This window comes from Octopus bimaculoides, chromosome 6, assembly GCF_046866305.1.
Source record: "Octopus bimaculoides isolate indiv1 chromosome 6, ASM4686630v1, whole genome shotgun sequence".
Taxonomy (NCBI): domain Eukaryota; kingdom Metazoa; phylum Mollusca; class Cephalopoda; order Octopoda; family Octopodidae; genus Octopus; species Octopus bimaculoides.
Window position 1 is genome coordinate 33,161,667 of NC_142933.1, and position 26,020 is coordinate 33,187,686.

The 26,020-nt window shown below is 33.2% G+C and overlaps 1 protein-coding gene across 33 annotated transcripts in view; it reads right to left on the reverse strand.

The window, feature by feature from the left end:
• The window catches only part of LOC106877401 (uncharacterized), a 219,860-nt gene that overhangs the window by 51,397 nt on the left and 142,443 nt on the right, over positions 1–26,020 (reverse strand). For 16 of the 33 annotated variants that reach the window (XM_089353717.1, XM_089353713.1, XM_089353714.1 and 13 more), the window contains 12 exons: positions 25,803–25,916; positions 25,121–25,375; positions 23,151–23,261; positions 22,318–22,449; positions 17,907–18,026; positions 16,938–17,011; positions 13,867–13,928; positions 11,053–11,204; positions 8,650–8,685; positions 4,841–4,876; positions 2,619–2,692; positions 1,021–1,082 (listed from right to left, as the gene is read on the reverse strand). In XM_089353717.1, the coding sequence (XP_089209843.1) occupies positions 1,021–1,082; positions 2,619–2,692; positions 4,841–4,876; positions 8,650–8,685; positions 11,053–11,204; positions 13,867–13,928; positions 16,938–17,011; positions 17,907–18,026; positions 22,318–22,449; positions 23,151–23,261; positions 25,121–25,375; positions 25,803–25,916 (1,228 nt within the window). The remainder of the gene's footprint in view (positions 1–1,020; positions 1,083–2,618; positions 2,693–4,840; positions 4,877–8,649; positions 8,686–11,052; positions 11,205–13,866; positions 13,929–16,937; positions 17,012–17,906; positions 18,027–22,317; positions 22,450–23,150; positions 23,262–25,120; positions 25,376–25,802; positions 25,917–26,020) is intronic. The other 17 variants (XM_089353728.1, XM_089353730.1, XM_089353726.1 and 14 more) reach the window with 3 other exon arrangements.

The following is a 26,020-nucleotide window of genomic DNA, read 5'->3' on the forward strand; positions in this document are numbered from 1 at the left end:
GTTCACCGCAAGGGATTTGTTTCACGTTTTTGAAACCGGAACAACAGACTGGGACTGAAAGTTTTCAGGAATATAGCCAGCATCCAGTGAGTTCCTCCACAAATTATCAAGAGGAGATGCAAGTTGGTGTCGACACGCTTTCAGGACACAAGTAGGGAACTTATCAGGGCCTACTGCTGAAGTGTATTTAATTTCATTTATTGCCGCTAAGACATCTGGGGTGCCAAATGTTATGTTCCATATAGTGTGTTGAGTATTAACTGATACAGTCCAGATCGGCCATATCAGGATTGTTGAAAGCAGAACTGTACTCTTTCTGCAGTATCTCACTCATGGTTTGGGTACTATCTTGGAGATTGCCACTTTCATTACTTAGAAGACCAACAGTGGGGACAGTGACCTTCGGGGTTTTTTTCTTTTTTTTTTTGCAAAAGAGAAGAATACTTTAGGGTTGGGTTTGATTTTCTCAACGGTCCATTTCTCCTCAGCTGTTCTTGGGTTATTGATGATGGTCTCTTGTATTGTTGGAGGTTATATTTTTGTTATTCAATCAGGGCGATAGCCGTTGAATATATGTGTGGCTGTTGACAATATTTTAGTTTGTTAATTTCTTTAATACATATGGATTTAGCGTCAAAGCTCTTATCTAAATTATATATATATATATATATGTGTGTGTGTGTGTGTGTGTGTGTGTTTGTGTGTGCTTGTATATGTGTGTGTGTGTGTGCGTGTGTGTGTGTGTGTGTATGTGTGTGTGTGTGTGAATCTGTATCACGTCCTCACGTTGTTGTTTTTGTTGTTTTTTTTGTCGTTTTCCTTTTTTGAACTTATATATATATATATATATATATATATATATATATATATGTACGTATATTGAACTTATATATATATATATATATATATATATATATATGTACGTATGTATGCGCGTGTGTGTGTATGTTTGTGTGTCTGTGCCCCCCCACCACCACCATGTGAATCGTGTGCCTATAATAGGTTTTAGCAAATACGTACCTGATAGAATGTATGATAACATCTTCCACATTGCTCAAGATCTGTCTATATTTTTCAAGCAACTGAAAATATACGAAAATCATTTCTGTATTGCAAATTGTATCTTCATTGCAGCTATTCCTTTTTAAAAATTAAAAATAACGATTTAAAGAACAAACCATTATGGTCAGGTCAGATCAGTTTTTCAGTCTATATCAAATAGAGTATATTACGATTATATCCCATTTCAGTATAAAACACCATAAAGACAGTAAGAGAAATTGCTTTTAATTGTATCAGAATTTACAGATATATGCTATAATAAAGTAATTATCATATTAATCAGTTTACACCAAGTAACTTGTAGAGAAAGAACGCAATATTAAATTCTACACTGTCTAGATAAGTCTCGTAAATTCTAATCGCAATATATCTTGTTCTTACATCATATTTTATGGAAGATTTTAGCTGTTTTCGAGTACTTGGTATTATTCTCAATTTCTTTAATATGTGAGTGGGCATAATCAGATGAACATAGAATGAAGTGAACTTCATTCAGAAAAAAATCACCCAAATTGGGAACAAAATGAACAAATGTTATTTAGAGACTAGCGTAAAAGATTTTGCGGGTGCTTTTAGTATTCGCTTCACGAATGTCATTATCACTTGTTAATTATTTAGAGATTATACTGTGCGGATATTCCTTATCCATACAAGAATTACGGCAAATACTTCATAAAGTGTGATTCATGTGTATGCTACAGTGGAAATGGCTAAATTAAACTTTGGGGTGTTTGTATAGATGTGAAATTTTCTGGTATGACATACCTCTATCCTATGTCAAAGATAGAGCTATATCATATATGTATATATATATATATATATATATATATATATATATATATATATATATATATATATATATATATATATAGTATCTCACAGAAGTATGTACACCCCTAAAAATTTCCGTAAAATTGCCATTACTATGTTAAAACCAGAGGAAAGTAAACGAAATTTATACTGTGTAAGATATATTATACATGCAAGCATTATACAAGTTTGGAACACAAAACAATGAACAATTTCAAAGGTATGCACGAAATATTAATTTTCAAACGTTACAGAAATATGTACAACCTAAAGGAAATTTGCTATATTCAATATTTTATTCACTTTCTTTTTACTAAATTCAGATATTGTTGATAATTTCAATTCTCATGAATAATTTCTCCTGACATTTTTGCGCCAGTCGTTGTTAATGTATCTGCAGAAATTTTGATTTATGTACCTTTATTGTGATTAAAATGGCACCAAAGGAAAAGAATTGTATGAAAATTTGAAGAAATTTTTTTTTTAATTTGCACAAGAATAGTTTAGGATCCAACAGCGTGTTTTACAGTTGTCAAAGTAATTCAAATGTACAAAGCTACTGGTCGGTGAGTAAGGGGCAGTAGTTTTGGAATAAAATTCTTTTTTCTGATGAAACTAAAATCAGCTTCTGTGGGTTAGATGGTATTAAACGTGTATGGTAACGACCAGGTGAAGAATAATGTATATAAAAGTTGATATAAGATCTCTCTCTGCATGTAACACTAAAAAGCAGAGAATAAACTCACCGTTTGACGTAGTGTCTCAATTAGATTAGCTGTGAAAGGCATATAGATTCTGATGACAACATCGTAGGAGAAAACTGAAAAACAAAGAGAATAATGAATAAAGTACGGTGTTAAGAATACTGCAGATGATACACCATATTGTGTAAAGCTTTCTTGTTGGTCATCTATTAAGTTACACATAAATATTTGATACACTTACCATTCGCAATACAATGGATTATAGTCGTTTCAGTTATGCAAATTGTATTTTTAATGTGATAAGTATATTAAGAGAAAAAACATGATATAGAATAGCTAAATTCTTTCCAGAAACTTGCACCAACTCTTATACAATGCAGAGTAGCCATATAACTCCTTTACAAGATATTGTTCCTGAGATAGAGTATAGGAAACTAGACATAGTGTTAATTGAGAAAGAAAGCAAACGATTCTGGATCATAGATATAGCATGCCCAGCTGACACCAAGGTATGCGATACAGAAGAAAGAAAAGTCGGTAGATAAAACAGGTTAGCTTGGAAGGTTAAGCAGTTGTGGTCACTGAAAACGGAGGTAGTAGTACCAATAATTGTCGGAGCCCTGGAAACAGTGAATAAAAATCTTGAGAGGTACATGTAACAAATAGGGGCTGTAATAAGGATGGAGCACTTTCAGAGAACAAGACTGCTTGGAACCGCCCGAATACTCTGGATGTTGCTCGCAAAATAAAGGGTGTTACCTTAATTCACTGGTAGTGAACAGCTGACACCGTAGTACATCTCCAGCTTTAGAAGCTGTACAAAGACAATAAAATAATAAGAAGAAGAACAACAACACTAATAATAATAATAATAATAATAATAATAATAATAATAATAATAATAATAATAATAATAATAATAATAATAATAATAATAATAATAGTGGCCGGATGCAGTACCAGGCACTGGCTCTTGCCCGAATGCAGTACCAGGCAGTGGCTCTCATGGCTTCTGATGTTAATTGATTGGAAGTGTTATCATGTACATTGTTTTGTCTTGGTATAAAAAGATGGGCTGCAACAAATATTCTGCTTAATACCACAGATTTGCTTGTCAGTTGTTTGACCTTAACCAGTTGAGCATGTCCCTTGGTGTTTGATGATATGTGCATCTCTGATCATGAGCAGAAGTAGTGGGGGAGCATCATAGTCATGTGTTGAGAGGAATCATTTGTGGTTTGAATAATTCACCTTTGGAAACATGGGTGTTTTGCTCAACATCCTTAAACAAACCTTATTCAGAGACCTTTTGAGCGGGATGGGCTACTCGACCTGAAGAAAATTTTAACTGGGCTCCACCTGCGAGGTCATGCGCTGTTTATCTTGGTTGTGATGCATGTGCTTGGTGTACCCTTATCAGACGGGTAGTCATGATGGGTATAATAGGCTTCGTATATTTTACCCTAGTGTCACTTTGATGGCATGCACTGCTCTCTCACTCAATAATAATAGTATAATTATATGAAGGCAGCGAGCTCTCAGAATCGTTAACATGCTTGGCAAATTGTTTAGCGGTATTTCATCCGTCCTGACATTCTGAGTTCGAATTCCGCCGAGGTCGACTTGGCATTTCATCCTTTCGGGGTCGGCAACATAAGTACCAGTTGAGCACTGTGGTCGATGTAATAGATTTACTACCTTCCCCACAATCTTAGGTCTTGTGCCTATAGTAAAAAGTGTTATTATTATTATTATTATTATTATTATTATTATTATTATTATTATTATTATTATTATTATTATTATTATTATTATTATCATCATTATCATTATTATTATTATTATTATTACTATTATTTACTGAAGGCGACAAATGCAGAATGTGTGGCGAGAGGGGTGAAAAGATATGGGACATGCTAACAAGGACACAAAACATTCGAATATGTTTTAAAGCATTCTCCTGGGCTAATATTTAATTATTAACCGTGCCATCAGTGACTTTGTTTAATTTCTGTTTCTGCGATCTGGTTGCGAAGATAACATCGAGGGTTATCTTCGCTATGTTCAGAAAGGTATGTTTCAGAAAGCTGAAATAGCCACATTTTACTTATTAATTTTTTTTTAATTTCTTTTTTTTTTTAGGGATGTATTAATCTGGTGATCTCACATTAGAAAGTCAGATCATCATCATCAACAAAAAAGATACATGAATCTAATCTGCGCCAAAAATTGCAACGAATAATAAGAAATTTATAAAACTTTACCTTTTGCTGCCGTGGTTTTTTCTGTGGTTGTTGTCACTAGAAAAAAAGGTATACTTTTATAATTAAGGAGAAAGCTGATAGATATTTGGGTGTTAATTTTGAGAATGTAAACAAGTGTACAGAACGAATAAAGGAGTTTGCAACCGCACCAAAATATAGTCCAAAACACCCGCAGACTTCTACTGGTCATGAAACTTTGGAAACATATTAAAGATCAAATTATAACAACTATGTGGCAGAAAATAAAGTCTCGCAGATAGAGGCAAAAATATCTTCCTTCCACCGTCTACACTTTCAAAGAGTAAACCATGTTCTACGTGAGAAATTCTACCAGTATTTAAAGTTTCAAACTATTTAGTTAATAACATTTTTTAAATCTGTGATTGAGATGGAATAGATCCGCAATTCTTTCTGATATGTAAGACAGATTATGAAACTTTAGAAAATAGTTTTAAATGGTTAATGATAAATTTGTCGAATAACACTGGTCAACAAATTAAAACTTTTATTTTCTTAGATCCGTTTTAGAATAATTTGGGGTTGCTGATTCCAAAACGGCCTCAGACTTGCTCTATCACATCACATTTGTGTGTCATTGGTATATATGTTTATATACCTGGAGCATACAAAATTTGCAGAAATTTTGGATGGATTGTCATGCTAAATTTGAATAATAAGCTCATGCTGAGTTTTGCTTAAAAAAACTTCCATTCTCTATTTATACGAGAATTGAACCACTGTAAACTAGTTATTGATACAACATTAAAAAGAAGGATGTCTTGTAAGGACCCCGATATCTTCTGTGGAAACTTCGCTCCACAGGCTCAAAGGCGCAACATTAATAATTTTGTCAAGAACGTGTATCTTGCTTAACTTAGAGTTGCACTTGGAGATCAGGACAAAACCTGGGCTCCCCCAAAAGTTTGCAAAACGTATGATGAAAGTTGGTGTGATGAAGCAATTCATCAAAGCTCTTGACCACGGTGGATACTGCACTGCATCAGGTGTATATGTACAAACTTTCCAAGTCTCATCGACAAGACGTTGGCAGGAATATTTGATGGACCTCACATAAGAACACTCCTCAGGGATCCACATTTTGCGACAACAATGAGTGCAGCCTTCTCTGATGTAGTGCGGAATTTCCTTGGGAACAGGAAAGCTGACAAATATCAAGGAATTGTGGAGAAGCTGCTTCTGAGTTTGCAAGCACTTGGATGTAGAATGAGCTTTATATTGCATTGCTTACACAATCACTTGGATGAATTTCCAGAGAACCTGAGTGGTGTCAGCGAAGAACAAGATGAAAAAGTAATGTAAGAACGCTATCAAGGCCAATGAAACTTAAACGTGATAGCAGATTACTGCTGGAGCTTGATGAGAAACATTTCAAAAGCTGTGCATTAGAGATCGTCAAAAAACGAAGCAAAAATAGTGAAGAAATATAAATAAGATATGTCACACTGTCAGAGACTATAATCTTTGCATCTCATGACTTTGTATCTCATTGCTTACCAAAATGTTTACTGGCCTGGGGTTTCACAAGAATATCAATAGCTAAATTCCACCAACACCACCACACACGCATATTGACACACATAAATATACATGGGTTTGTGAGAGCGTCTGTCTATATGTTATACATACATACATACATATATACATATATGCATATATACATTCATACGTACTTACATAATTACCTGCCTATATTACTTTATTTTTCTACTAGTTTCAGTCATTTGACTGTGGACATGTTGGGGCAGTGGCTTAAAGGCTTATAGTCGAAGAAATCGACCCCAGGACCAATTATTTGTAGTCCTTGTACTTATTCTATCGTTCTCTTTTGCCAAACCAGACAATGGAGAGCATGCACGAGAGGCTACCCAAAAGATACCGAAATTTTGCAATATTACTTTATTCACTTAGTTTTACATGTTTATACTTTTATCGCCTTCAAAATATTTTCTATTTGAAGCAATGCATCGGTTCAGACGCGTTTTCTACTGTTAAAACTGATGCCTCTTAACGCCTCCGTCGTTTTTTTCTTCAACTCTTCCACATCTACAAACGGTTTTCCTTTAAGAACATTTTTCATTCAGAGGAGCAAAAACCCTTATACGATGCAGAGTAGCCATATAACACCTTTACAAGATACTGTTCCTGTCTCACAATGATATTTAGCTTCTCTTTATTACAATCTCTCTCAGTCGTGACATCAGAACAAAAATTCATACGTGGAAAGTCTAGCCAGAAGAGATGCTGGAGGTCTAGTCGATTACATCGATTTCAGTTCGTAACTGTTACTCATTTCATCAACAGCAAAAGGCAATGTCGACTTCGGCGGCATATGAACACAAAAAGGACGAAATGCTGCTAAGCATTTTGCTCTGCGTGTCTAAAATTCAGCCAGCTCAGCGCCTTCGTAATAATCATCTAATCAATTGTAAATTCTGGTACAAAACCAGCAATTGAGTGGAAGGGATAGAGTCAATTTCATGAAGTCAAATAGTACTTATTTATCAACCTCAAATGATCAAAGGCAAAGTAAATCTCGACTGAATTTGAACTCAGAACGTAAAGACGGACGAAATGCCACTAGGCGTTCTTCCCGGCGTGCTAACGATTCTGCCAACTCATCATCTTTATAATAATAATAATAATAATAATAATAATAATAATAATAATAATAATAATAATGTATCCATCAAAAGGAATGATCCATTATTATTATTTGAGAATGAATGAGACTGAAAATTGGTGGATAAAGAAAACAAGGCATGGATAATTTCAGGAATAACTAAATATCGAGGTCACTTTCTTTCTTTTGTTGTCCTTCCTATCAATATATATATATATATATGTATGTATACTCCGAAAGAAGGCTAAGCCATATTTATACATTTACTGCAGGCTTACAATTTAGCAGTTGAAATAACGTTCTTTACAGAGATTATTACATGAACTGAAGGAACGCTCCACCAGGGCAAAGTAAGTCATTTAAGTGCACAATAATTGTTGATGTAAAATCAACAACTTTGAAATGATTCTTCTTTCTTTCTATTATGAACCACTGAATTCATTCAGTTATCCCGTTCAAATTTTATAAAACGAGAGTATCATAACCGTCACTGTGACAGCCTATCAAAACAACAGCAAACGTTCCACTTTGCGAAAAAAAGTTTTTACTTTGAACTTCTGAATTTTCATTTTCTTATGTCATTTAATGACTCCCAGAGCCTTGAGGGATATCATCACTTTCCCAATGCCTAAATTTGCCTAAATTAGTAAGTGAACAATAGTATTCGAATAAATTCTTAATTCTAACTCGTAATATTTCGCAATGTCGGCAATACAATATGAGGCGGATGTCATCATTAGTTCGTAATTCTATTATATTAGTATCAGCTCCGTAACTATCATGAAGATGGTGAGACGATACAGCTGCTGATTATGTCAAGCTTTTAACCTTCACTGATAGGTGCTGTAATGGCTAAACTGGATGCTATAGTAACAAGGACACAAAACATTCGCCTGGGCTAATATTTAATTATTAACCGTGCCATCAGTGACTTTGTTTAATTTCTCTTTCTGCAATCTGGTAGCGAAGATAACATCGAGGGTTATCTTCGCAATGTTCAGAAAGGTATGTTTCAGAAAGCTGAAATAGCCACATTTTACTTATTAATTTTTTTTTAATTTCTTTTTTTTTTAGGGATGTATTAATCTGGTGATCTCACATTAGAAAGTCAGATCATCATCATCAACGAAAAATTGCAACGAATAATAAGAAATTTATAAAACTTTACCTTGTGCTGCCGTGGTTTTTTCTGTGGTTGTTGTCACTAGAAAAAAAGGTATACTTTTATAATTAAGGAGAAAGCTGATAGATATTTGGGTGTTAATTTTGAGAATGTAAACAAGTGTACAGAACGAATAAAGGAGTTTGCAACCGCACCAAAATATAGTCCAAAACACCCGCAGACTTCTACTGGTCATGAAACTTTGGAAACATATTAAAGATCAAATTATAACAACTATGTGGCAGAAAATAAAGTCTCGCAGATAGAGGCAAAAATATCATCGTAACTAAAAACAGAAATCTGAAAGAAGAACTCCAAAATTGGGAAAGCTATCGATCATTACAAAATATATTACACTCTAAGATACTTGACTAATATTTCTATCACATATCGTTTGGTTGGTTACCAAAATGTTTAATAACCTGTGGTTGCACAAGAATAACAATAGATTCCATACACATAAAAGCAGACCACACATATCACCACACACATATATACGTGTGTGTGTGAGTCTCTGTGTCTTGTACGTACACAAACACGCGCTCGCGTACTCGCGCAAATATTTATATATATATGTAATGTTTATATATTGTTGAAATACCTGTTATATAGGTGGAAATCTGAAGGCGCAATGTCCTGTGAATGTGGAAGCTGCAACACCAGATGCCCCCACCCCACCCTGAAAGGCCCTAGTAGCCTGTGTTGCAAATAGATGTGTAGTCTGGTGTTGTCTTAATTAAAGACAATACTCTTACGGTTAACAATTATTGGACGCTTCTGATGGATCGATGCGTTTAATTTGCTAAGCTGGCTTCAGTATACATCCGGATTGTGAAGAAGCTCGTAAAAGACGATAACCTTCCAACCCCACCAAATTGGAAGCATAACCTTCTTCAGATGAAGTCCTATTTTGGACATTCATTGTTGTGGTTGGCCACACTTGCCCCATGATAGTTTACTATCATGTTGCAGATACTCAATTTTTTGTTCCCAGTTTCCATTTTCTTCCTACAGGATCGTTTTCCTTACATTCTGCAATGAATCGCAGTTGGAATTCCGTTAGGCAAGGTTAGCTTCATCCTATTAATCCTCTAATAAAAAGTGTAGATGTGTGTATGTATTTGTATGTGTGTGTGCGTGTGTGTATGCGTGTGTGTATGTGTGTCTATATAACGATGTATGAATATATGTATGTATGTATGTATGTATGTATGTATGTATGTATGTTTGTATGAGTTTTTACGTTCTTTAATTGCCCAGCGACGCCATCAATAGTTATTTATGTAAAAATACTCCGCCATAAATATTGTTCCTTATCAAGCATTTGCTATATCATTATAATGTGGATTTTGACTACTTTTAAAGAGTTGGCCCCAAGATAACAGACCAACAAACAATATACAACAGCTCATACTTGTAAATATGTATTAGCAATATTTATCTCAGATGGTAAATATCAAATGATTTTGTTTTATATTTCAATAACATTTCCTCATACATAAATTAGTAAATGGTAAGTTTCAGAGTATTATTCTTTTATTTTCGATAGCAAATGTTTTCATGAATTTAAAGGTTAAACAATTATTGGCTATGAAGAAATATTGAAGAGAAAAATCTTACATTTATTTTTCAAACGGTAGAATTGTTTATTACTGACTGAGCAGTTTTTTAAAGATATTTAGCTCAACTTCGAAATGAGATGTTTAAGTAAAAGGATGATGCGTATTCAATGAATTGAAAAACGTTTACAGGAGAAATATGCTTTTAATTGATTGAATGTGTCTGTAGTTTTGATAATTCTACTCTTTCTTCTTGCAGCATGCTCGTGTTTATCTTGTTTTTCCTTTCATTATGGAATCTATTTGTTTTATTTGCAAGTGATATTATCCCCTTCTTTTCTGGAAACGCGTAGCTATTTACTGTCTACTAAACTGCACACAATAATCTTTTTTTATTTCATAAAATATCTTACATAGATATCTCATAATCTACAGTGTATACATTAGCCAACATTTACAAAAAATGCAGTTGTCAATGAGTTACACTTAAGTTGTTTCTATAGTATTTAAACACCTATTTGTGCCTCCATTAATATTTTCCCTCACATACCCAACATACATATTCTTCAAGCGCTATGTATGATATTTTACAGTATTTGACATAAATTCAGTTTATATACCTGTCCATACATCTCCATATATAAGTGGCATCAATTATGTCGAAATTGTTGCAAATAAAACGGACCAAATGAAATAGCATTAAAGACGTTTTTTTTTTTAAATCATAAGTGGAAGAAACTGATTAGTATGTATACTCTGGTGAAGCATGACTGTATTCAGGTGAAGCATGACTGTATTCTCACAGTATATCACAAATTTAAATTACTAAAATTTTGTGGAACATACTTACTATATGCTCTTTGTAGTGAGACTGCTGTTGTATTATAAGTATTATTTCCAACTTGCAGCCCTTGATTATCAATAATTTCCAAAGTTTTATTCAGAGCATCTAGCGACCCATTTGAGGTTTTAACAGTGTGATCCACAATAATAGAACCGTTCCTGAAACATAAATTTTATTAAAGTTAGTTTCAGAGAAATTTGTTTCGAAAGGATATTTAAAACCCAAAGAATGTTAAGTTTATTAAACTGTTGCATTAGTGGTGGTGGATATTACAGAGATAAATATGTGCTTAGGAAAGGCAATACCGTAAATATATACGGTGATGGCGAATGATGAAATCAGAAGTAAGACTAAGAATAGAAGTTGGAAGTTTTACATAACACTTTCGATTTTGAAACTCCAGAGATTTCAACGAATGCAAGAAAAGTTTTTATATTGTCATAGTCTCAATCAAACATTTCTAAGAAAGAACTTCAAAACCGGGAAGGTCTTGCGAATTAATATTAATATCAATGGACAATTGCAGGATATGTTTAATGCATTACATAACATTTGCAATGCATTAACAAGTAAATTGTTCAAAGAGGAACAAAATTAATTTACTGGTCAGTGTATATACAAACAAATGAATGTTCTTTTAGAAATATACATTTGACTACTTATCAACGAACAGGTTAAAGGGCTTCATCATTCATTCTGTTCTCCATCATGTTTTCACGGCCCCCTCTCCCATGCAATTTGTCAAACATTTTCAGGAAATCATCCACATTTGAATGTGGATGATTTCTAGCTCAGGCACGATATGATATCAAGCCAACCCAATTAATTCACTGAGTGAGCTTGAAACTAGACGTAGCTGGGTAGCTGAGAGATAATTCCGGAACTAATTTAATGATACTTATCTCTCGGTGGACTAATTATATTTCTTCTTAATCTACCACAAGCAAACAAAACTCAACCGAACACGCATTATATATCTTTATATATACATGATATTTTATTTTTCATATCACATTATATATGTGAGTGTGTGTATATACACATGTATGGGTATATGTATATATATATATGCATATATATATACATATATATATACATATAATTTTATATTTATACATGTATGCACACACACATGTCAAACTAATAAACCTGTTTGTTCATACACTTGTCTTCGTCTATTGTTTTTCTGTAAATTTCAGAGGTATCCAGAAGACCCAAGATGGCAGGTAAGGATATGTAAATGCTACAGAAGGATACTAGTTAGGATCTCGTTTCGATAATTATACGAGTGAGGAGGCTAATGTGGGCCTTTTGAAACTCTATTCTCACCAGCGCCGCTGTGAGCGATATATCATTTGCATGATGTAGAGAATATACCACCAGCATTGACCAAACGATCTCAACTTTAGCTTCAAAATTCATCTTAGTCTAGGTCATATGTTCCCTACACAGTTCAGGATAACATAAATAAACTGTTGGGTTCTGGAAACACTGGATCCATTGTAGTAACTTTCCATAGATTCCGATTCGGGATAGTTTTTTCCAAGAGAATCTTATGTACAACCCTGCAAAGGCCTTCCTGAAATTAAGGTAGATGACATTGGTGTTGGAGCCTTCTCTCAAAGCTCTCAAGATATCATCAAGGTGATGCAGGAGCTGCGTTAGGCAGTTCCTTCCATTACAGAACCCATGTTAGTTGTGGTTCAACAGTCTGTTGCTCTCAAGAATGTGGGTTATTCGTGATCGCAGCCCCCTCTCAAATAACTTGATGATATGAGAGGTGAGTGATAGCGGACTGTAGTTCACCGCAAGGGATTTGTTTCACGTTTTTGAAACCGGAACAACAGACTGGGACTGAAAGTTTTCAGGAATATAGCCAGCATCCAGTGAGTTCCTCCACAAATTATCAAGAGGAGATGCAAGTTGGTGTCGACACGCTTTCAGGACACAAGTAGGGAACTTATCAGGGCCTACTGCTGAAGTGTATTTAATTTCATTTATTGCCGCTAAGACATCTGGGGTGCCAAATGTTATGTTCCATATAGTGTGTTGAGTATTAACTGATACAGTCCAGATCGGCCATATCAGGATTGTTGAAAGCAGAACTGTACTCTTTCTGCAGTATCTCACTCATGGTTTGGGTACTATCTTGGAGATTGCCACTTTCATTACTTAGAAGACCAACAGTGGGGACAGTGACCTTCGGGGTTTTTTTCTTTTTTTTTTTGCAAAAGAGAAGAATACTTTAGGGTTGGGTTTGATTTTCTCAACGGTCCATTTCTCCTCAGCTGTTCTTGGGTTATTGATGATGGTCTCTTGTATTGTTGGAGGTTATATTTTTGTTATTCAATCAGGGCGATAGCCGTTGAATATATGTGTGGCTGTTGACAATATTTTAGTTTGTTAATTTCTTTAATACATATGGATTTAGCGTCAAAGCTCTTATCTAAATTATATATATATATATATATGTGTGTGTGTGTGTGTGTGTGTGTGTTTGTGTGTGCTTGTATATGTGTGTGTGTGTGTGCGTGTGTGTGTGTGTGTGTATGTGTGTGTGTGTGTGAATCTGTATCACGTCCTCACGTTGTTGTTTTTGTTGTTTTTTTTGTCGTTTTCCTTTTTTGAACTTATATATATATATATATATATATATATATATATATATATGTACGTATATTGAACTTATATATATATATATATATATATATATATATATGTACGTATGTATGCGCGTGTGTGTGTATGTTTGTGTGTCTGTGCCCCCCCACCACCACCATGTGAATCGTGTGCCTATAATAGGTTTTAGCAAATACGTACCTGATAGAATGTATGATAACATCTTCCACATTGCTCAAGATCTGTCTATATTTTTCAAGCAACTGAAAATATAAGAAAATCATTTCTGTATTGCAAATTGTATCTTCATTGCAGCTATTCCTTTTTAAAAATTAAAAATAACGATTTAAAGAACAAACCATTATGGTCAGGTCAGATCAGTTTTTCAGTCTATATCAAATAGAGTATATTACGATTATATCCCATTTCAGTATAAAACACCATAAAGACAGTAAGAGAAATTGCTTTTAATTGTATCAGAATTTACAGATATATGCTATAATAAAGTAATTATCATATTAATCAGTTTACACCAAGTAACTTGTAGAGAAAGAACGCAATATTAAATTCTACACTGTCTAGATAAGTCTCGTAAATTCTAATCGCAATATATCTTGTTCTTACATCATATTTTATGGAAGATTTTAGCTGTTTTCGAGTACTTGGTATTATTCTAAATTTCTTTAATATGTGAGTGGGCATAATCAGATGAACATAGAATGAAGTGAACTTCATTCAGAAAAAAATCACCCAAATTGGGAACAAAATGAACAAATGTTATTTAGATACTAGCGTAAAAGATTTTGCGGGTGCTTTTAGTATTCGCTTCACGAATGTCATTATCACTTGTTAATTATTTAGAGATTATACTGTGCGGATATTCCTTATCCATACAAGAATTACGGCAAATACTTCATAAAGTGTGATTCATGTGTATGCTACAGTGGAAATGGCTAAATTAAACTTTGGGGTGTTTGTATAGATGTGAAATTTTCTGGTATGACATACCTCTACCCTATGTCAAAGATAGAGCTATATCATATATGTATATATATATACTAGCAGAAATACCCGGCGTTGCCCGGGTTAAAGAGAATAATGAAGTCTAAAAACGCCGTCTAGACTACGCATCATCTTTATATATAGAGATGTATATACACACACGCACCCATACACACGTATATATATGTATATCAATATAAATATATGAAAGTCATTGAAGTTTCGTAAAAGAAGGTGATCATGTACATACTTTCTTGCTGTTGTGATTATAACACCTCATTGTAAACTATGTTCCTTGTTTCCCCTTGTGGAGCATAAAGAAATAGGTTTTTTGTTGCTGCCCACTCTTGAGCAGCCAACATACAGTTGTCCATGTGAGAAGCAGGGCTCTTCCAAGAGAAGACCAGCTACAGACAGTGTTTGACCCTGATATTTGTTTATGGACATGGCAAAAGTCACACGAAGGGGGAATTGTAGTCTTCTGAATGTAAAAGGAATGTCTGCTCCTGATGGAGTAAGAGGAATTCTTGGAATAAAGACGTCATCCCCTTTTGCACATCCAGAAAAAATGGTAGCCTCGATAACGTGTGACATCATTTTCTAAATAATGCTCATCTGTTATGTTCGGGTTAAAATTTCATCAACATCAAAAATATATGAATTTTCATGGGAGTTATGGCCGTTATGCAAAGAATATAATTTCCAAATTTCATAAAGATCCATTCAGTACTTTTGACGTAGTTTTGGATAAGAAAACAAATGACTAATGTGTGTGTTTGTGTGCATGTGTATGTGTGTGTGATGGGTGTATATATGTATAGATATCTGTATGCATGTATATATGTATATATGTGTACATATTACATGTACATCTATATATATATATATATACATCTACACATATGTATACATATACATGTATGTATAGATCTATATATATATATACATATACGTGTACATCTATATGCATACATATACATCTTTCTCTCTCTCTCTCTTTCTCTCTCTCTCTCTCTCTCTCTCTCTCTTTCTCTCTTTCTCTCTCTCTCTCTCTCTGAAAGTATCTGTCATTACAGTATCGAAATGGTGTACATATACATGTATATGTATACATATACATCTCTCTCTCTCTCTCTCTCTCTCTTTCTGTCTCTCTCTTTCTCTCTTTCTCTCTCTGTGAAAGTATCTGTCACTACAGTATCGAAATGTGATTGTTTCAGTTAGTGGAATAACGTTTACATATACATCTATATGTATACATATACATCTCTCTCTTTCTCTCTCTCTCTGAAAGTATCTGTCATTACAGTATCGAAATGTGATTGTTTCAGTTAGTGGAATAGTTTCATTTTTAAAGTGAAAGTATTTCACATGAGTGTTTTTGTTTCACTTTTGACACGTAATACTTAAATAGTGGAGGAGATATTATGTTGCCGTGTGCTCGAACTCTGCAAGAAGTTAAAATTTGAATGAAATTGGTTGCGTAGTTCTCGAGTTTTAGGGATTCACACAGACAGACAGACAGACAGACAGACAGACAGACAGACACACATTCTCATTTTTATATATATAGATATATATATATATATATATATATATATATACAGTATCTCACAGAAGTATGTACACCCCTAAAAATTTCCGTAAAATTGCCATTACTATGTTAAAACCAGAGGAAATTAAACGAAATTTATTCTGTATAAGATATATTATACATGCAAGCATTATACAAGTTTGGAACACAAAACAATGAACAATTTCAAAGGTATGCACAAAATATTAATTTTCAAACGTTACAGAAATATGTACAACCTAAAGAAAATTTGCTATATTCAATATTTTATTCACTTTCTTTTTACTAAATTCAGATATTGCTGATAATTTCAATTCTCATGAATAATTTCTCCTGACATTTTTACGCCAGTCGTTGTTAATGTATCTGCAGAAATTTTGATTTATGTACCTTTATTGTGATTAAAATGGCACCAAAGGAAAAGAATTGTATGAAAATTTGAAGAAATTTTTTTTTTTAATTTGCACAAGAATAGTTTAGGATCCAAAGTAATTCAAATGTACAAAGCTACTGGTCGGTGAGTAGGGGGCAGTAGTTTTGGAATAAAATTCTTTTTTCTGATGAAACTAAAATCAGCTTCTGTGGGTTAGATGGTATTAAACGTGTATGGTAACGACCAGGTGAAGAATAATGTATATAAAAGTTGATATAATATCTCTCTGTGCATGTAACACTAAAAAGCAGAGAATAAACTCACCGTTTGACGTAGTGTCTCATTTAGATTAGCTGTGAAAGGCATATAGATTCTGATGACAACATCGTAGGAGAAAACTGAAAACAAAGAGAATAATGAATAAAGTACGGTGTTAAGAATACTGCAGATGATACACCATATTGTGTAAAGCTTTCTTGTTGGTCATCTATTAAGTTACACATAAATATTTGATACACTTACCATTCGCAATACAATGGATTATAGTCGTTTCAGTTATGCAAATTGTATTTTTTATGTGATAAGTATATTAAGATGGGGTCGATCTAACCGACTAGCCCCTTCCCCGAAAATTTCGGGCCTTGGGCCTAGAGAAGAAAAGAATATTGGATAAATAAAAACGGTAACTGGCAGAATCAAAAGCCTGCCAGCGTATACAGTGCTACTTGCATTACATAACTTGTTCAAATAGCACCAGGGTCGAATTGCTGTCCAACATTCCAAACTCGAAAATTACCATTTTTAGAACTGAGATCGATATAACTGAACGTCACAATAGAGAGAAGTCTAATCAAGGTAAACATATTGGCTGGTTTTGTAAATATTTTATCCATTGAAAAGAAAAGAAGGCTTGATATGTGTGTGTGTTTGTGTGTATGTATGTGTGTGTGTATGTGTATTTGTACGTGTGCGTGTATCTGTACTTATATACAATAAGAACAAAATAATGATAAGAATAACTTTGATGGGAACACAAGGAAGTTAATTCCTCTCTGTAACATATTAGCCGCTCAAGTATGGGATCGATTAAATATGCAGACGTTAATATGCAAGAATTTGGTTTCGCCAATCTGAATGAAAAACGTGTGGCTGATTAAATAATTGATAATTTTTCATACTTTGTCGTATTTTCTCACGCATGCGCATGTGTGCTTGTATGTATATATATATATATGTATGTATGCATGTGCATATGAATGTGTAACACAAAAGATATAAGGAGGCAGGACTTACTTATGCATGTAGTGTTTGTCGCGGGATCAAGTTTATAAAACTTCTGGCATTGACAGGAAGCTGTTCCATTGTTTATATCACAGGCGTAGGAGCAGTTCAGATTCTCGCATGTATTGATAACTATAAAGTCAAAGTATTAAAATGTAATAATAAGCAATATATTGCATATGTGAATTGTGTGTTTATAAGTGTATATATATATATATATATATATATATATATATATATATATATATATATATATATATACATATATATACATTCATACATTCATACAAACAAAATACCCTGTTGTTGATGTTGAAATTCCAATGAAGGAGCCTTGGATCTAGGTTACAAACCGATTCTTTCTCTATTGGCAGGAAATCTTGAAATAAACTGAATAATGATATACATACATACATAATACATACATACACACATACATACATATCACACACTCAATGCAACAAGTCGCGTATTTGTGCGTGTGACACTATTTATCGAAAATACAATGACTATTATCTTCGTCTTTGAAGCCACAACTATCAGTCCTGTTCAATACCTATGTAATCTTTAGACGAATTAACTGAGGGACTCTTTTATAGAAGATCGTAATGATTTTTGACTGAAACATGACTTTAGCATGCAGAGAGTTACTACTAACAACGTGACTGGACTTGACAACATCAACAAAGGAAAGAGAGTGGAAATTGGCTGCCCAGCGAATGTCAATATAAAGCTAAAGATCAGCGAAAAAGAAATTACCTACGCTGAACTATTGAGGAATCTACGGTTACTCTACCAACATTACAAGTTCAGATTTATACTAGTAATTATTGGGTACGTTGTTATTTAACACGCTTCCTAAGTACGAATCTTGAGAAATTAAGCTTCTCATAAGCAAAATGGAGAAAGCTGATTCGAAGACTACTGATCCAAGCCTTCACTGGAACTGTAAAAGTCTATAAAATTTTCCAGAAATTTACCATTTAATTTTATATTAACCTGTCTAGATATGCATGAGAATATATGCATAAAACAAAACATATATATATCTTCACATGCGCTGACACCAAATATTACTTGTATTCATATATACAAACATTCCCTGTTGATGTTGTTAAAATTCCAATAAAAGGGCCTTGGACGTAGATTAGACACTGGCTCTTACTCTATAAATAACAAATCTTCAAATAAAACTAAATAATGTCATACACGCATACACACACATACACACACACATACATACATACATACATACATACATACATACATACATACATACATGCATACATACATATAGTAACAGGCTCAATAATATTTGTATGAGACGGTATTCACAAAAATATTTGCATGAACAGGATACAAATATGGTTTTACTCAGTAATCCGAGGAAAGAAAATAAAGTACTATTACAAATTATACATTGTACAAAACGCCTCTATATTTCACTATGTTGGAAGTAAATCCAGAGTATGATAATAGATTGGAAAATCTCTCCAGTTTTTGTCTTTTCTATATAGTTAAAGTTAGAGAGTATAGAGATTCTACCTATATGTCTATGTTATAGAGTATGAAATATTATGATACATTAGATCTTAAATCACAGACTGTGTTGCACGAAAAGGTCATTGTTCATTACTTTATATACAACACAAACATTTCGTTTAATTTCTTATTGGGCACTTTAATGAAGCAAGTTTGTTAATGGTGGCTCCATCGACATCACTCTTCATGTCTGATATCATGTAATTTTGGAGTAGTCTACTCAACGAAATTATTCGTAATAACACGTACGAGAAAAGTAGTATCTAACCGTAGTCTAGTAAACAACTCTATGCATCAATTATATCCAAATGTGTTTCTTTTTCCGGGAGACATTAATGTTCAATATAAGGCTTAATACTAACTTAAAAGAAGAAGTATGATATGATATAATTATTATTTAACATGTTATATATATATATCAAAGCTTGGCTGTCGTTCGCTCGCAAGAATGAACCTGAAGATTGTACCAACCTTTTGCTGAACCGTTAAGGTGATAGACTCACGATTATAATAACGAGAGTTAGATTTCTGGAATGGGTGGCGTGTTGTGTCCTAGAACAACGCACGCCATTTCTCATTGCTCCACTCTACTCAGTTTTAAACAAACACATTCCGGCTGTTACTGCAGTTCTTTCTTCACCCATCTATCACGTCTATCATATTTCGTTGAGTGCAGAGTGAGAAGGCATGCACGTGACTATGTAAGCACCTAAAGCTTGTAGGCTATATATATATATATATATATATATATATATATATATATATATACATAGTTTTAGGGAAAAGAACCAAGTCTCAAGAACTCATCGATGAAAATCCACTCATTTATTGTGCTTTTAATTGCTAACTTTTCTTTATGTGATAGTGGATTTTCATCGATGAGTTCTTGAAACTTGGTTCTTTTCCCTAAAACTATATATTTTTATATATATTTTAATCTATAAAGCTCAATTTAATTTTATTTTTTTTATAAATTGATTTTAATTGAGTTTTTACTTGTAATTTTGGATTTTGTCCCTAATATTATATATATATATATATGTGTGTGTGTGTGTGTGTGTGTGTGTATGTATATGTAATATCGAGGGCTATTAGAATCCGTAAAAGCCACACGCTTTAATGGGCATCTAAAGTCAAACTACTTCAATAAGTGTACACACGCCCCGACTTCTAGGGAATGGAACTAGGAGAAATTCCTACAATACACAGAGGTTTAGATGTATACCATTAATCATTTCGAGGTCAGCATGTATTACCACGAGATCATTAATCGTATGCAGCTAATTTTTTTTTTTTAAGGAATTTCTTCTAGTTTCATCCACTCGAAGTCGGCGCGTGTATACACTTATTGAAGTAGTTTGACGTTAGAGTAACATTAAAGCTTGCGGCTTTTACGCATAGTAACAGCTCTTGATATTATAAGGTACTTTATATATAAAGGAAAAGAATTATATACTTTGTATTACTTTTTTCCTTAATTGGTTTTTCACGCAGGCAACTCAATAAAATCTTATATAGATTTTATCCTTATATTTTATTACCTTATATATATATATATATATATATATATATAGGGCCAATTGTATGTATGTATGCATGTATGTATGTATGTATGTATGTATGTATGCATGTATGTATGTATGTATGTATATGCATGTATGTATTTATACATGTATGTATGTATGTATATGCATGTATGCATTTATACATGTATGTATGTATGTATGTATGCATGTATGTATGTATGCATGCATGTATGTATGCATGCATGCATGCATGTATGTATGTATGTATGTATATGCATGTATGTATTTATACATGTATGTATGTATGTATGTATGTATATACGTATGTATGTATGTATACATGTATTTATATATGCATGCATGTATGCATGTATGTATATGCATGTATGTATTTAAACATGTATGTATGTATGTATGTATGTATATATGTATGTATGTATGTATGTATACATGTATTTATATATGCATGCATGTATATATGTATATGCATGTATGTATTTATACATGTATGTATGTATGTATGTATGTATGTATATATGTATGTATGTATGTATTTATACATGTATTTATATATGTATGCATGTATGGAGGTTTAGATATTCTTTTATTCTTGTGGTTTCAGTCGTATGACTATATCCATGCTGGAGGGCTCCATTAAATGTGTACTCTTTTTACTTACTGCAGCCATGCTGGAGCACCACCTTAATCGAGCAAATTGACCCCAGGACTTATTCTTTGTAAGCCTAGTACATTTTCTATCGGTCTCATTTGCCGAACCGCTAAGTTACAGGGACGTAAACACACCAGCATCGGTTGTCAAGCGATGTTGGGGGGACAGACACACAGACACACACACACACACGCACACACACACGCACACACACACACACACATATATACATATATATATATATATATATATATATATATATATATATATATATATATATATATATATATATATATATATATATATATATATATATATAAATATATATACATATACATATACATATACATATACATATACATATATACGATGGTCTTCTTTCAGTTTCCGTCTACCAAATCCACTCACAAGGCTTTGGTTGGCCCGAGGGTATACTAGAAGACACTTGCCCAAAGTCCCACGCAGTGGGACTGAACCCAAAACCATGTGGTTGGTGAGCAAGCTACTAACCACACAGTCACTCCTGCGCCTACATAGATATATTGGTCATAAAATATAATTGGGACCTACAACAGTGACAATCGGTACATTATTTATTAGTTAAAGTTTCGTTAATAATTCATATTTTTAACTAAAGTTTTATTTATATTTAATCAATTTCAAGTATTTAACTGAATTCTAGTACCTTTCGTTTTGATGCATTTCTTGCGGTCTGTATCCAGCTTGTAACCAGTGTAGCATTCGCATTGAAATGAGCCGTCCGTGTTTACACATGTATGTTCGCAGTCATCAACATCGTTTGCACATTCGTCTACATCTGAATAAATATTTCAACATGTTATAGAGATAAATAATGAAATGTCTAGTGGCAAAAGATGTTAAATATCTTTTCAAATACGTACTTGCTTTTAAATTTGTTGTTTTTTTTATGTAAAAACATTTCTCTATCCATAATCTCATCATGGAGATAATAATCCTCTTCATAACATTCAGTATTCAATGTTCCATGCTAGGGTAAGCTGGTATATGCGATGTTTCCATTTATCGTATCCACCCAGAAAGTGTAACACGTTAGCATTACTCGTCCATACGTTTGACACATTTGCTGGGAGTTTTCATACGAATATATTTTCTCATAATCGTTTGTATTTTAGGTGTTTGTCTCCGTTTTATTGTAAAATCTATGTTCCACATGAGATATAGCATACTAAAAGTAGTTGTAGAAACAATGTCTCATATTTTCTATCAGCAAATCTAACATAATTGTAATGCTGAAAGGGATTACTTTGTTAAATAGCGGAAATAGGACCCCAAACACCTCATATGATTACCACGTTTGTATACCATATTGGTAGACTTGGTTGTTTATCTATAATATGTCTAAATATTCAGACAGCATTTTCAATTATTGGAAAACTGAAATTTCGCAGCCAGCGGCAAAAATTCTGCTAGACATAATTCTTACAGCAATAATTGGTTAGAAGATCAATTGGGGCCCTATATAGTAGTCTGTCTTACCTTCACATGTAGTTCCGTTTCTTTTATAGCCACTTCGACATTTACACTCATAGCTACCCGGCTTATTTACGCAGTCTTGTGGGCACGAACTATTAAGGCATTCATCAATATCTGTAAAAATAGTTTTCAATTGGTAAATTTAATATAGGAAAAAGGTAGTATGGCAAAATCAATAAATTATTGTTGACGTACATAATATTTCAGTGTTGCGGGTTGAAATTTTCATAACTTAAGAACAATGAATCAAACCCTAACAACATTTTTACTTTTAAGAAAATGAAAGTTGTGGACACATGATTTGCTAACATTTGCCCTCTTCGCGCGGAACAAATGTATCTGCCACCATTAGTCTTACGAAAATATCAGAAATATCTATTTCTATATTAAACATTTCTGCTCTGCATCACTTGACAAATTTTATTTGAATACAGTACCGACAACATTCACTTTTTCAGTTATTCTAAGTAAAGAAAACTCAACAACTTAAAAATTTTCTTTTTTAACCTTATGTCTAGCATTAGATTAAACAAATCATTCCAAAAGAGAAAAATTCTTTATGCGGAAAATTTTGGAGAAAAGTTTCCAGCCGGATATAGGTTTTTCTCTTGAAATATAAAACGTTTTATAAAACGAAACAAAACACTCGCAATTTCTCAATGACGTTTTACACAACACGTATGGGAATTCTTATCGTAATGTCTAGTCCGACTTACATTTATCAACAAGTGGATAGCTTAAAACTTGGTAGGAAACCTGCGCTTATTTTGGATATTGCAATGAAAAATAGAGTATATGTTGACCTGCTTTGGATATTTTACTGATATTATATATCAATGAATGAAACAAAAAGATAATACATACAAAAAAGAAGAAGAGACTGAAGGATTTTTAATTGCTGCACAAGACCAAAGCCTCCCCACCAGAAATTGCCAAAAACATATAATGAAAAGAAACATAACAAGTAACTGCAGAATATGTGGCAATGGACAAGAAACAATAAATCATATTATCTCTGGCTGCCCAGTCCTAAAAAGGAATATATTCACAGACACGACAGAGCTGGGACCTATGTACACTGAAAGCTATGCCAACACTATGGAATAACAACAGAAAAAAGATGGTATAAACACACGCCAGAGAAGGTCACAAAAAGCGAGAAAGCAACCATACTCTGGGATATGCCAATACAAACAGATAGAGAAATTAAGGCCAATAGACCAGATATAATTGTCAAAGATCAGGAAGAAAAAAATGCTTTCTAATTGATGTATCAATACCAGCAGATGACAACGTTTCCCTAAAAGAAATGGAGAAACTTTCAAAATACAAAGACCTGGAAATAGAGGTAACTCGAATGTGGAATCTAAAAACAGAAACAATTCTTATCATAGTAGGTGCCTTAGGTATAAAAAAAAATATTCAGACTAATACATAACGAAAACACCAGGACTTACAAATATATATAACATACAGAAAATTGCACTACTGGGCACTGCACACATCCTACGCAAAACACTTTCAATACAGTAACCATAAGAGCATCACAGCAAACCACAGCACACACCCAAGGCACACAGAGCTGCGCTCGGTAGTGAAGTGAAAGCACGTTATAAAAATAAAACTACCGAATAATAATAATAATAATAATAATAATAATAATAATAATAATAATAATAATAATAATAATAACACTCCTTTCTACTATATGCACAAGTCCTGAAATTGTGGGTACACGGACTAGTCAATTACCTCAGTATGTAACTAGTATTTAATTCATTGACTCCGAAAGGATGAAAGACAAAGTCGACCGCGGGGGAATTTGAACTGAGGGTTTAAAGACAGACGAAATGCCGCTAAACATTTCCCAGCATAGTAATGACTCTGCCAGCTCGCCACCCTTATGAAATCTTTGCATTATAATGAGCAAATGAACATACAAATTTCAATAAAATTTCAAAATTCATACCAACCTACGCACGTATTTTCTTCCTTTTTGTACCCTGATTGGCATTTGCATTCGTAAGTTCCATTCTGGTTTCCACAAATTTCATTTGCAGAGCAGACACTTGCATTTTGACATTCGTCAATATCAGTTTCACATGTTTTATTTTTCCAACCTTCATTGCAGATACATCCACTTACTTTATCACATCTTTCAGTTGATTTCTCGTTACACATGTTACAATCTCCTTCGCATTTCTCACCAAAATGATTTTCATCACAATCTACCGACAAAAGTATAATAAAGAATATATAACACATATAAAAGTATAATAAAATATATATGAAATATTACCCTCATAAATTCATAATTTATAGAATAATTCTAGACTACTAAATGAAGTTAAATTTAAAGAAATGCTTGATTTCATTTTTTTTTCAGGCAAACAATTTTTTAATAGCAAAAATATCAAGAACATATGCATAGACACCCACTAGGTTAAATTGCATAAAGAGCAGTAATCATAAAACATTAAACGCGTAGCAGAAATATTATAGAAAGAATATAATGAAAGATGCGAAAGATTGGAACATATTGGCATATAAATAACGAAGCAACGAAAATAACAGCTCGACTTAATATAAATATTGTATATTGTGGTATAGTCGATCCATTCCATTAAGTAATCATTTTAGCAGAAATACACTTACCAACACATTTAGTTGATTGGAACACCTTTTTCCCGGGAGGACAGCTACATTCAAATGTGCCATTAAGGTTCCTACATGTACCTTCACAGGGATCCTTCTGACATTCATCGATATCTAAATCGTAGAGTGAATAGTACATTTAATTTAAAGATTATTTGAAAAAGAAAATATTCAATACATATATATATATATATATATATATATATATATACATATAT